The following is a 14,902-nucleotide window of genomic DNA, read 5'->3' on the forward strand; positions in this document are numbered from 1 at the left end:
GACATGACGCTTTGAAAGTAAAGGTACCTTACGGGCTCGTCTGGAACGGAGACCATTGCGGTGGAGCCTGACTTGTCCTCCACAACCCTTCACGCACACACATCGCTATGAGGTGGTAGACAAGAAGCGGTGGAGGTGATGTTGGAGGTGGGCGATCAGAATTTTCTACCGCAGTTTTGCATCTTGGTTTCATCTGTTTTTTTACAGGGAACCTGTCAGGTCCAGTATGAGCCCAGAACCACGAGCAGTTCTGGGTGTATATTGCTAATCCCTGTCTAACCGTCCCTATATACACTAGCATAGATAAAGAGATCTTTAGAAAAAGTATTTCTAAAGATCTTTTATCGTATGCTAATGAGCGAGGGGACTAGTCCCCTGGGCGTTAGTTCCCTGGCTAGTCGGCCCCATTAGCATGTTAGTACGTTTCCTGTTAGGGTGCCAACATGGTAATGAACGTGTAGCGTCAGAGGATGATCTCACTCACCTCTCTGCTGCCATCGCATCCGATGTTGGATTTCGGCTCAGTGCGCATGACCCTGGACTTTTAGTCATGCGCACTACTTCAGTTTGAAGCCAGGACGCGTACACCCGGCTTCATAGTGCGCACGATTGGAACTCCGAGGTCAGGCGCACTGAGCCAAAATCCAGCGTCGGACATGATGGCAGTCGGAGAGGTGAGTGAGATCATTCTCTGACACTGTGTATTTCATTAGCATGTTAGCACGACTACAGGGGAGTACCAACATACTAACGGGGCCGACTAGCAAGGGAAGCAACGCCCAGGGGACTGGTGTCCTCGCTCATTAGCATACAATAAAAGATCTTTAGAAATACTTTTTCTAAAGATCTCTTTATCTATGCTAGTGTATACAGGGACGGTTAGGCAAGGATTAGCAATATACACCCAGAACTGCTCGTGGGTCTGGATCCATATTACACCTGACACCAGGTTCCCTTTAACTACCAAATTGTCATGAGTTAATGGATAAACAAGGTTCAGTCTCCCTACTTCAGTGAAAAATAATGGATGAGGAGAAAAAAGGAAGCAACTAGGATGGCATCTGAGAAAAATTGATTTTCTCACAGATGGCTGTTTAAATTTAGTCTAAACAATAGAGACGTGATTAATCTGCATGTTAATAGCATTAGAAATGTGCCCAGACACTCTACTGACAGAGTGGGTTCTGAGAGAAAATTAACTTAATTCCTCCCAGGAGCTGCTGGCTTCAGTCATAGAGATGTGTTGGTGGTACACAATGAGCCACGGAGCACTGAAGAGACGACTATTAGTGATGAGCAAGCAGTACAATGCTCGGTGCTCGAAACGATGAGTGAACACTAAGACGCTTGAGTGCTCTTTACTCAAGTCGAGCAAGTCACACACTCGAATGGACTAGACTTGAGTAATGGGTATAATAGAAGTCAATGATTGGGCAGTTCGGCTCTCGGCCCACATACAGCCAGCCATAAACAGAGTATTTTCATGGGATGAAGGGCACATTTTTTTATTTTTTATTTTCTGTACACACTACATCTGAAAATACTGTTTTTACGCTCAGTGAGAGCCATTCATAGACTGCAAGTGGCTCACACTGGAGTGCTGGCTCCCGTCATCCAGTGAACGTAGTTGGCACTTTGCGTTTCATGTTTCACAAATGACACATCTGAGCACCAGCGATACATAGCCGAGCACCGCTAGTACCCGAGCACCCCAATACTCGATCGAGTACTGAGCAGTGTCGAGCACTCTCGCCCATCATTCACAGCTATTGGTCAAAATGCCAGGGTGTTGAGCGGTGACCGTAGCTGCGCCGACACGCCTGTTTGACTGAAAGCCGATAGCTCCCGAAAGGAATTAAATTTATTTAGGATCATAAAAGAAAAATCATAGACCAACCTAGAAGAAACATAGAAGAAACAAGAATAGGAAAAAAGGAAATAATTTTATTATGAAAAATAAGAAAAATCATTAAAAGGTACAACACCGATTCTTGAGTCCATCTCTCGTTGTCCTGAAGATGTAGTGATTTCCATGAAATTTTGGGTGTGAAGTCTTCACTTGTCTGACATTTTTCTGGAATAGAGCGTAAACTTGAATTTGTATTTAGGGTACAGGAACAGACTCCATTCAATTCCCACCTGAGCGTAGCAGTACAGGCAGCAAAACACCGCGAGAGGGATCCAGGGCCAACCTGCAAAATGACACAATGATAGTCGTCGTAGTCAGTGGCTCTACTGGTAATTGTTTACTAGATGTCTTCATTTTCAATCATAACATGAATATTTGGTAATGAAGACTCTTTATTCTATTCTCATACTCTCCAATACTCCTGATTTTGCTGAGAACAGGAACAGAAAAGGCTGGAGTTTAGCGAAACCAGTAATGATGGGCGAATCTCCAGAAATTTCAGCTCATATTCAGCTGAGAAATTCTATATACATTTAATTACGTTCTACGGTAGTGGTGAGCGAGCACCACCATCAGGTGCTCAGAACTTGTTAAGAACAGTTGGACACTCAGATAGGTGACACTTGAGTACCCATATTATAGAAGTCAATGAGAAACTTGAATGTTTTTCCGGGAAATCTTACGAAAAAATGCTCGAGTTTACCATTGACTTCCATTATACTCGGGTACATGAGTTAAGCCCATCCGAACGTCTAACTGCTCATTACGAGTACCAAGCACTTGAGCATGGTAGTGCTCGCTCATCACCAGTTATGAATACCGAGCACCCGAGCATGGTAGTGCCCGCTAATCACTAGTTACGAGTACAGAGCTCCCGAGCATGGTAGTGCCCACTCATCACTAGTTACGAGTACCAAAACCCAAGCATGGTAGTGCTCCTCATGACTAGTTATGAGTACTGAGCACCTGAGCATGGTAGTGCCCGCTCATCATTAGTTACGAGTACTGAGCACACAAACATGGTAGTGCTCGCTCAAGTACCCATATAATAGAAGTCAATGGGAAACTTGAGCATTTGTCTGGGAAATCTTACAAAAAAATGCTTGAGTTCCCCATTGACTTCCATTATACTCGGGTACTCAAGTCAAGCCCATCCGAACGTCCAACTGCTCGTTACGAGTACCGAGCATGGTAATGAACATTCATCACTAGATACGAGTACAGAGCACCCGAGCATGGTAGTGTTCACTGATTACTAGCTATTAGTACCAAGCACCCGAGCATGGGGTAGTGCCTGCTCATCACTAGTTACGAGTACAGAGCACCCGAGCATGGTAGTACCTGCTCATCACTAGTTATGAGTACAGAGCACCCGAGCATGGTAGTGCCCGCATATCACTAGTTACGAGTACTGAGCACCCGAGCATGGTAGTGCTCGCTCATCACTAGTTACGAGTACTGAGCACCCGAGCATGGTAGTGCCCGCTCATCACTAGTTACCAGTACAGAGCACCCGAGCATGGTAGTGCCCGCATATCACTAGTTACGAGTACTGAGCACCCGAGCATGGTAGTGCCTGCTCATCACCAGTTACCAGTACTGAGCACCCGAGCATGGTAGTGCCCACTCATCACTAGTTATTAGTACCAAGCACCCGAGCATGGTAGTGCCTGCTCATCACCAGTTACAAGTACTGAGCACCCGAGCATGGTAGTGCCCGCTCATCACCAGTTACAAGTACTGAGCACCCGAGCATGGTAGTGCCCGCTCATCACCAGTTACAAGTACTGAGCACCCGAGCATGGTAGTGCCCGCTCATCACCAGTTACAAGTACTGAGCACCCGAGCATGGTAGTGCCCGCTCATCACTAGTTACAAGTACTGAGCACCCGAGCATGGTAGTGCCCGCTCATCACCAGTTACAAGTACTGAGCACCCGAGCATGGTAGTGCCCGCTCATCACCAGTTACAAGTACTGAGCACCCGAGCATGGTAGTGCCCGCTCATCACTAGTTACGAGTACCGAGCACCCGAGCATGGTAGTGCCCGCTCATCACCAGTTACAAGTACTGAGCACCCGAGCATGGTAGTGCCCGCTCATCACCAGTTACAAGTACTGAGCACCCGAGCATGGTAGTGCTTGCTCATCACCAGTTACAAGTACCGAGCACCCGAGCATGGTAGTGCCCGCTCATCACTATTAACTATGTGTAAATTGTATCTGCCAGGAAGAAGTTGAAAAAAAACCAAACTCATACTCCCCTCAGCTCTACTCTATTCGTTACCTTTCCTGCCCCCCATGGTTCTCAAATTGACTCCTCTATCTAGTATCGTCTTTTGTTTCTGAGACGCCAGAGCTGCTGTTCTTCACCATGTGGGGCACGCATGTCTATAACATAGAGAACGGCAGCACGTGAGGCCTAAAAACAGAAGAAAGAAGACAGAGGATCCAATCTGAGGAGTGATGGTGCTTGGGAGAAATATAAGGAATAGCCAAGGAGAGAGGAGTTTTAGATATTTTTTTAAGCCCCTTCCAGGTTCTTAGTTAGAATCAAGGAAAATAATGGCCAGCTGAGTGCAATTGCAAAATAATTCATAACTTATTCCATAAGTTACAAATGAATCCGCTCGTAATAATTCACTGGAGCGATAATGAAATATAACTTGTAATAGTAATCCCATTACAACTGAGAAAAAAAACACCAAATTAAAAATTCTGATAAATATTGAATCCAGACTAAAAAACTCCTCAGGGCATAGGGCAGTAGATAATAATTATAACTTAAATATATAGAGTTATAATAAGGTTATTCATCCAGCAAACATTGGATATGGCGTCCCTACGGATCTACCGAGCATTATTGTATTGACGTTACTGCTAGGTGGCTCATCTGTAAGAAAGGCTCACACTAAATAATTAAATTATAAGCCAACGAGCTGCCATAGAGAGATAACGTGATTTTTCAACGTGGACCACTGCTTCAATCATGAGGGGCTACAGTGTATTATATATATGTGCTTGATGTGGTCACATATCGGCAAGGTTACTGGCCACCAGCAACCTTGCCGATATGTAACCACATCAAGCACCTTGCCGATATGTAACCACATCAAGCACCTTGCCGATATGTAACCACATCAAGCACCTTGCCGATATGTAACCACATCAAGCACCTTGCCGATATGTAACCACATCAAGCACCTTGCCAATATGTAACCACATCAAGCACCTTGCTAATATGTGACCACATTAAACATCTTGCCGATTTGTGACTACATCAAACACCTTGCTGATACTTGACCACATCAAGCACCTTGTTGATAGGTGATCACATCAAGCACCTTGCCGATCTGTGACCACATCAAACACCTTGCCGATAGGTGACCACATCAAACACCTTGCCGATAGTTGACCACATCAAGCACCTTGCCGATAGTTGACCACATCAAGCACCTTGCCAATATATGACCACATCAAGCACCTTGCCAATATATGACCACATCAAGCACCTTGCCGATATGTAACCGCATCAAGCATCTTGCCAATATATGACCACATCAAGCACCTTGCCGATATGTAACCGCATCAAGCATCTTGCCAATATATGACCACATCAAGCACCTTGCCAATGTGTGACTACATCAAGCACCTTGCTGATATTTGACCACATCAAGCACCTTGCCAATATGTAACCACATCAAGCACCTTGCTAATATGTGACCACATTAAACATCTTGCCGATTTGTGACTACATCAAACACCTTGCTGATACTTGACCACATCAAACACCATGCCGATAGGTGACCACATCAAGCACCTTGCCAATATGTAACCACATCAAGCACCTTGCCAATATATGACCCCATCAAGCACCTTGCCGATATGTAACCACATCAAGCATCTTGCCAATATATGACCACATCAAGCACCTTGCCAATGTGTGACTACATCAAGCACCTTGCTGATATTTGACCACATCAAGCACCTTGCCAATATGTAACCACATCAAGCACCTTGCTAATATGTGACCACATTAAACATCTTGCCGATTTGTGACTACATCAAACACCTTGCTGATACTTGACCACATCAAACACCATGCCGATAGGTGACCACATCAAGCACCTTGCCAATATGTAACCACATCAAGCACCTTGCCAATATATGACCCCATCAAGCACCTTGCTGATATGTAACCACATCAAGCACCTTGCCAATATATGACCCCATCAAGCACCTTGCTGATATGTAACCACATCAAGCACCATGCTGATAGGTGACCACATCAAACACCTAGCTGATATTTGACCACATCAAGCACCTTGTTGATCGGTGACTATATCAAGCACCTTGCCGATAGGTGATCACATCAAACAAGTTGCCGATAGGTGACCACATCAAACACCTTGCCGATAGGTGACTACATCTAGCACCTTGCCGATAGGTGACCACATCAAACACCTTGCTGAAATGTGACCACATCAAGCACCTTGACAATATGTGACCACATCAACTCCTTGCCAATATGTGACTACATCAAACACCTTGCTGATATGTGACCACATCAAGCACTTTGTTGATATATGACCACATGAAGCACTTTGGCTACATCAAGCACCTTGCCGATAGGTGACAACATTAAGAACCTTTGCTGATATATGACCACATCAAACAGAGTGTGAGCCACTCCTTTATACAGTTGTTGATTAGTATTGCATTTGAACCTCAATTATGCAAACTGAGCTGCAGTACCACCTACAGCCTGTGGACAAAAGTGGTGCTGTTTATTGTAGAAAGCAGAGTTTTTTTTGTTTTTTTTTAAGGTGTTAAGTTAAACATTAAAAAATAAAAGTAGTCATCATCTTTAATTCCCCGGTGGTACGAGTCCTAAGGCAAGTGTCTATAAAACACTTTAATGAATATTTGATATAGAGTCTCAGGTAAGTTCAGCCGTGCTCACATTCAGTATAATAATTAAAGCTGAATTAGTATATATATTCCCAAGGCTTGCAGCACGTCTTGCATACCGATGTGGCACGGCTTCTCTCCGGCTGGGGATTGAGCATGACCTCATTTCCTTAATGCACTTGCCCAATAATAAACCTTAATCCTTAAATTGAAATATAGGAGTTTGCTTTTAAGCAACTTTTATTAACTATTCTTCTCCAGCGGTGGACGAGGAGCTCAGCGCAAGTTACATTATTTACCAGGCTGGTTAAGCTCATTACTTCGTCTTCCCTCGGCAGATGAAAGTTACGAGACTCGGCTCCTGCGTCGTCTCAAGGTGACTTCTATCATTGAGAGCCGTAATGTTCGGTATAAATGACTTTCTCCTACAAGATTAGAATTGATGTCATAGTGCTTAATTATAGGAATCCTTTCCCGATCTATAAATCATTTCTCTCATTTTACCAACAATATTAAAATAGAATTTTACAACTGGAATCTAAAAAGCCTGAGGTCGCGCCTCCTTCCCGTTACTCTACTCCTCCTATATAACGCGAGTCACAAAAATATCTAAACCACTTACTAAAAAGCACATACAATATAGCACAGAAAATACATAAAGGTGAAGACATTTCAACAGGCATTCCATTATCTTGTATTGATCCTAAATTACTGCCTGCTTTATATTCCAGAGCTGTATTCATAATTCTGCGGTATTCAGAGCTACATATCCCCTATACAATATGTAGATAGACTGCTAAAAAAAAATAAGGGAATAAACAAACATTTTATTGAAGGGAACCACTTTTTTGGCGTATAAGCTGCGGCCACTACCACCGGGCTCTTATATACAGCATTCTAACATGCTGTATATAAGAGCCCAGGCTGCTGTGTAGAACATAAACACTTTATAATACTTACCTAACGGTCGCGCGGTTGGCCATATGGGCGTCTCTGTTGTCCGGTGCCAGCGCCTCCTCTTTCGGCCATCTTCATCCTCCTTCTGACTCCTGTGTGAATAACGCATCCTAGATCATACACACTGGCCTGTCCTGAGCAGGCACACTACAATACTTTGATCTGCCCTGCTCAGGACCTAAATGCCGGCGAGTGTGGATGACGTCGGACGCGTCATGCCGCGCGGCTGGAGAAGAAAGAAAACGAAGATGGCCGAAAGAGGCGGCGCCGGCACTGGACAACGGAGACACCCACATGGCCCACCACACGACCGTTAGGTGAGTATTATAAAGTGTTTTTTATGTTCTCACAGCGGCCTATATACAGCATGTTAGAATGCTGTATATAAGAGCCCGGTGGTGGTGGTCGCAGCTTATACGTCAAAAATGTGGTGACAGGTTCCCTTTAAAAATAATTAGTCACCAGGTTTTGCTCCCTCATCTGAGAGTCATAAATTGTAGGGGGGGGGGACTCTGACTACAGCGGTTGTTGCCATATTGATTAAAAACGGTTGTATCTGGTGCAGATCTATCAGTTCACTGAATGCTGAGCTCTGTATTTGTCACACTTGATATGGGGACGTACGACGCAAACAGCGACAGGCAAGGGAGACCCTGTGTTTAGGGAAGGAGTAGATGGTGACCCCTGTCCAAACCTCACGTTGGCACCTGACTTCTCTGACCACCCTAGATAGGTTCTACCCCAATGCGCCGAGCAGGATACCTGACCCTGGTTGACCCTGAACTGGCCCTAGATAACGAATGGGTGGTTTGAGAGCTTAAGCCCCCGTCACACATAGCGATATCGCTGAAATGTCCCAGGTTTTGTGACAACGCAGCAGCGAGCGAGCCCCTGCTGCGAGGTCACTGATCGTGAGAAAACGATCAGGACCATTTGTTGCACGTTGGTCACGCATTGGCGTGCTTGACGGCGGGAGACCAACGAGCGCCAGTTTTGAGTCTGCAGGGAGCCGTCGTTACATGGGTGGCTGGTTGCTGATGGCTGGTTGCTGGTCGCTGTGGAGATCTGTCTGATTGACAGCTCAACAGGGACCATGTAGCGACGTATCAGCGTTCCCTGCCAGGTCGGATCGCTGGTACGTCGCTATGTGTAACGGGACGCTAAGTCAACCCCACTAAGCTCTAAAGAAGACACAGGGAGCACAAACAGGGGGCGAGAATTAATAACTCAAAGAAGACTCAGGGAGAGAAACAACTGTCCAAAAACAAACAGGGAATGTCTGGTACCAATATCCACACGCACAGCTCCACTATACATGCCGCAATATGCGGTGCAGCAGGGAAGCCAGTAAGAAGACAGACCAAACACAGTGGTTCATCACCTCCAAAGAAAACCATAAGACGATCTTCAACAAGAAAGAAGAAAAAAGGTGGCACTCACCAAATGGTAATAATCTTCATTTATTGAGAAAAAGGGGACAACAAAAAGCAGGGAGGAATGCGGGGGCATCAAAGACGACGGCGACCTTTCGCGCTCATGGGCGCTTCGTCGGGTCCAGACTTACTGCTTTTTGATGTCCCCTTTGTCTCAATAAATGAAGATTTGGTGAGTGCCACCTTTTTTCTTCTTTCTTGTCGGATCGGAATATAACTGTATCACCAGCAAACATCCAGAGCAAGTATGAGTATTTGTATTCAAGGACACAAGGGGAAATGATAATTAGCAGCAGGTGAGGATATCCGCAGGGTCCTAAAAGAAAAGGGATAAAGCCCAAGCAGAGAAGAAACATAGAATGTCAAGCAGCAGTTTGTGTAGCTAAAAGCTGTGACCTTCTACAGCCAGACACCACAGGACTTGTCTATAAGAGTGATACAAATTACTCACAGAACCTTCAATAGTGAAAATGTTACTAAAAGTAACCGGAGAAGCACGTCCAACTAAGGGATCCTCTTGGAATAGTGGACTGTCTGTCAACCGTGACACTTCCGTGACAATATTACCCCACCCACACTACTGATTGGCAGTTTTCTGCCTATGCACAGTGTACACAGAAAACTGCTAATCAGTGGTGGGGGGCGGGGTTGGACTACCTGGCAGCAGGCAATGTAGTGATAATCTCCTGCTGATAAAACAATGATTTAAAAAGAAGCTATAGCAAGCAGCCCAGTAAATGACACGTCACTGGAATCAGGGTCTCTGCTCACTATATTAAGTTTCTCCCAGATTAAGTAGCAAAAACCTGGTGTCCGATTTCCTTTAATAGAACACTATGCTGCATTTCTGATGAAGCTATCCTCTAAGCCCCATCATCTTATAATGTGAGTCACCCAAAGTTTCTAAATCACTTGCTAAATAAAATCCCCTACAAAATAACCTAAAAAAATACTATCGACTGTTGTTGGAAAAAAAAAATTAAAATCATGATACACTCCGTAAATGTGGCCACTTACTAAATGTGGTACAAATAGTACAAAAAGTTGAGTAATTTTTGGAAAACATTCCATTACTTATTTTGCACCGACTGATCCTAAATTGAAGCCTGTTTTAAATTCCAGAGCTGCATTCACTGTTCTGCAGTCTTCAGAGCTGAAGGTCCCCTATGTAAAAGGCAGATGTTTTGGGGAATGAAAAACCATGCTGCACTCTATAAATGCTTTTGACTGAATCATACTGTTAATTTATGATTTTTGTAACATTCCCTTTAGCTTTTGATGGGAGAACAAACAGAAAAGACTCAAGGCTGCACCGCCACTCAAACAATTAAATGCACAAAGTTTCAAAGGCAATGCCAATTACACGTGATGCTAGTGCATGATGGCAAGTTCATTCTGCTTTTCTTTACATGTATTTATAAAACATGGGCAAACCCACATATGTTAGTGTTTGCCAAGTCCAGTAGGGCTTAAAAAAAAACCCCCAAAAAAAACAAATTGGGAACAAACTTGAACCCGGATGTCGAACCCCATATAACTCTGTGGGGACTCGAACTTTGTGCGGTAAAATGGTGATAGAAAGGGTTAAGGGGGATTAAAGCACGACCGTTATACTTCCTGACCTTCCCCGTGGCTGTCACACAGCTTCCGGGTCCGCTCATTAACCCTCATACATAATCACTGCTTCCCTAGCCCACTGTCAGTCTCAATGTATGTGATTCCTTGCAGTCAGACCGGGACCCCACCCTGTGTTACAGCGTCTGTAATCTGTTGTAATCAAACACCCTGTCTCCGTCCCTACTGTGGTGTAAAAGTAAATAAATAAAATTGGCTTAGGGACCCCCATATTGTGACACCCAGCACAGATAAAGCATACGGCTTCAGGCTTCAGCCCCTAGTCGTATGTTTATATTAGCTGTGTATAAAAATAAGAGGAACCCTAAGCAGCTTTTTTTATTATTATTTAAATAAATAATTTTTAAAAACAGCATGTGGTCCCTCCCCACTATTGATAACCAGTCAAGATAAAGGTGACAGCTGGGGCCTGGTATTCTCAGGCTGGGGAGACCCATGGTTATTGGGCCCCCGCAGCCTAAAAATAGCAGCCTGCAGCTGCCCAGAATTGCTAGATGCAATAGATGCGACAATTCTGGCTTACCCCGACTGCCAGGGTGCAGTGGCAATTGGGGTTATATAAGGGGTTAAAACAGCTTGCAGCTGCCACTAAGCCCTAAATTAGTAATGGGTAGGGTCTGAGATACCCCCCATTTCTAATCCTGTAAGTGAAAAAATATAAACGCAAACACCAAAAAATCCTTTATTTGAAATAAAAAACCACCCTTTTTCTCCAATTTATTAACCCCACAAACACCTAGGTCTGTCATAGTCTACACAAGGTCCCACAACGATCCCAGCTCTGCTACATCCTGAAGTCACAGTAAGCGGGCACATTACAGAACATGACCGCCCACTGCAGCTTTAGGCAGAGACTGAGCCGCAGCTCTGAGCGGTGATGTCACTTTTATCTGTGGTCACAGCTGGAGGTTCCCACAGTACCCCACCTGTGCTCGCAGGTAAACTCACCTCAGGTGAACTGATTGAGCTCAGTGACCTCAACTCAGGTGAACGGAGTTCATTTAGACCTGCATGTTCTGGCAAAAAAACAGCGTTTTTTTGCCAAAAGATGAAGACTTGGTGCTGAAATTTATACACCAATTTCCTGCAGCAAATCTGCATCTCCTGGCAAAAAATATCTATATATTGACAGAAAGCTGTCAATCAGTGGTGGAGGCAGGGTTACACCGATCAGAGCTGACACCAGGATGCAGTAGACACCTAATCTTGCAGTGATAATTTCCTGCTGATAAAACACTGATTTTAATGAAACAGCAAAACAGCCTTGAAAGAGATACATCGCTAGAATCAGGGTCTCAGCCCTAACATCACACCGGTCTCAGATTACAAGGTAAAAACCTGCTGACAGATTCCCTTTAATGTGTACAGGACTGTCCTGATTCTTGGGAAATAAAAAGGCTTCAGTTGTTGTATTTCTACTTGCCCCATCCTCTTGTTGTCTGGGAAGATACGCTGCTACCAGCGGTATCTCCCTATTGAGTACACATGCATGCTCAGCCAAGTCAATCATGCATGCACACAAGGGAAGAGTAATAGCTCTGAGCCAAATGACTTAACAGCTATTTAAAGAGGACCTGTCTTCATGTCAAAAGTGGCCAGTTTTTGCTTCTTTTGTTCCCTCTGCTCCCCTGAGTATGCCAATTTTTTGTTGTTTTTTTCTTAATCCTCCATACAGTTCCAGAGATATTGTCTTTTTTAGTCAGTGCTAAGTTTTCTGGTCTTTAACAATTGGGTGTGGCTCACAGGATCCTCAGGGGTGTGACTTTAGGATGCTCTGTGTAATTACCCTTCCAGATCAGTATGGAGGAATTAAAAAAAACAAAAAAAACAAAAACTATGCTCAGGGGAGCAGAAGGAATAAAATAAGAGGAAAAATTATTGACTTGTTCCCTGGTGACAGGTCGTCTGTCCAATCTAAATTGATAAGCCGGCAGTCACTGATCCTCCCTGTGCACTCACTGTGCGCTTCTAGATTTCGCCAGTTTCTGACCCAGGAACGGTGGTCAAGTGTCACGCTAGGTACGGGGAAGTACCATGAGAACGGCAAAAGGGAAGGGAAACCCTGTGTCTAGGGAAGGAGGAGATGGTGACCCCTTACCAAGCCTACTGCTGGTCCCTCGCCACCAGATAGGTTCCTCACCTATGCACTGAGCCAGATACCTGACCTTAGGTATCCCTAGTGCTGGGCCCTAAATAGGGAACGGTTGGGATGAGCTCTTTGTCAACCCCCCTAAATGCTAACGGAAGACACAAGGAGGACACACGGGGGAAAATGCATGAACTAATTATCTACAGATAACTGAGTAGAAGTTCAGCAACAATACTACAGAGGAAAGCAAGTCACCTGCTTGCATGCTTGCATCCAGAGATTGAATGAATGGAATAAGATCACCAGCACAAGTCCAGGAAAGATGGGAGCATTTAAGCACATGGAGAATACTGATAATCAGCAGCAGGATGGAAGGAGAGCTCTACTGGGTCCTAAAGGGGGGAGATGAAAGCTCAGCAGAAAAGTTACCTAACAAAGTCAATACTAACAGCAGGAATAATAGAAAGTCAAGGAGCATTTTGCGCAAACACTGTGACCTTCTATTGCCAGAAACCAGATGATTGTCTGTCACCCGTGACACACCCATGACATCAAGTGATTGCAATGGTGCGCCATGCATGTTCCTGGCCAGAACCCGACTAGTGGGCGCAGCCTCGCGCAATACAAGTGTATGAAGTGGGCACGTCAGACTAGTAGGTGCAGCAGTCTAGTGGACGCAGCCTTGCACAATACACTTGTATTGAGTGAGGCCATGCCCACTAGTCGGGTTCTGGCCGGGAATATGCATAGCACATAAATGCAGTCACGTTGATATGGTTTGAAATGTAGGGTGATGCCATTCACATGATACGCATCTATCTCTTTGACACCTGCACTCCGAATTAGTAATTAAAGGCCTTTATTGCATGTGATATATAGATATCAACACGAATCAAAGTATAACAAACATGATTGATGAAGAGTTATGATTTATTGAGGAAGTACAAGGATATACGAAGCCCCTGGCCCTCCAGGGATGCCTACTATAATCTTATTGGTTAAGTAGCAAAAAGAGCTTACGTTGAGTAATATATATATATGCATTTCATAATGTTATATTAAGCTAACTCCGCATGTATTAATAAAAGTAAATCTCATGATCAAGAAAAAATCCCTTTTGTCTGAGACGAACCAGACAATGGGTGTGTTAGACAAAATCAAGCGCCATTTTAAATTAGTACAGCATTTTTGGTTATAGTCAATATGTATTAAATGCCATCCATAACAGTCCCCCCTTTTGAGGATAGCCAAAAATCTTTTTCCCATTTTCCATCAAGTCCATCCATTTGTCCTAGTATGTGTAATGCCGGATAGGAGCCACAGACTCAGACTGGCTGTAAGGGGAATCTAGAGAAAAGCCACTCACAAAGCAGGACCCCAAGAACTCTGCAACCCTTTATCCCCTATACAGGGATTTGGAATTACACAGATCCTCAGAGATCACTACCTGTGGCAGGCTGTAGTCCGTGGTCGTCAGGCAGGGTCAAAATCCAGGAGATGCAAAACAGGAACCGAATCAGCAGGCAAGGACGTAGTGAGGAGACAAAGCAGGGGTCAAATCCGGAACTGGCAGCAAGGTACAAAAACGACAGGCAGGAGGGTAGTCAAAAAACAAGCAAAGGTCAGCGCACAGGAATCACAATACAAACAGCACATGAGCCAGGAGAACAGAACTATCTCTGGCAGTGGTCATGTGACAGGAGGGGGAATAAGAAGGGTGTGGTGTCTTCCCATAGGCTGCAGGTGAATGTTGGCCACTTCAGCCGGGAGACACACGCCACCTACAGTCAGCCAGTGGTACTGCAGGTTCCAGGGAAACCCAGCCTAGTGGTTGAGCGGAGCCTGTGCTCTGCAGAACCTCGGGCACGACTCCTCTCCCATCACCAGCACTATCCATGGTGGGAACATGGCGTCGTCTGGCGATCGGAGCAGAAGTCGCAGGAGCGGACTCCGGTGAGGACGTGACAGTA

The 14,902-nt window shown here is 44.8% G+C and overlaps 1 protein-coding gene across 7 annotated transcripts in view; it reads right to left on the reverse strand.

The window, feature by feature from the left end:
- Positions 1-1,958: 1,958 nt before the first annotated feature.
- HHAT (hedgehog acyltransferase) overlaps positions 1,959-14,902 on the reverse strand; it is a 407,838-nt gene continuing 394,894 nt past the window's right edge. For all 7 annotated transcript variants that reach the window (XM_075339171.1, XM_075339170.1, XM_075339169.1 and 4 more), the window contains one exon: positions 1,959-2,192. In XM_075339171.1, coding sequence (XP_075195286.1) covers positions 2,056-2,192 — 137 coding nt within the window. In that variant the 3' untranslated portion in view covers positions 1,959-2,055. The remainder of the gene's footprint in view (positions 2,193-14,902) is intronic.

This window comes from Anomaloglossus baeobatrachus, chromosome 3 (assembly GCF_048569485.1).
Source record: "Anomaloglossus baeobatrachus isolate aAnoBae1 chromosome 3, aAnoBae1.hap1, whole genome shotgun sequence".
Lineage (NCBI taxonomy): Eukaryota > Metazoa > Chordata > Amphibia > Anura > Aromobatidae > Anomaloglossus > Anomaloglossus baeobatrachus.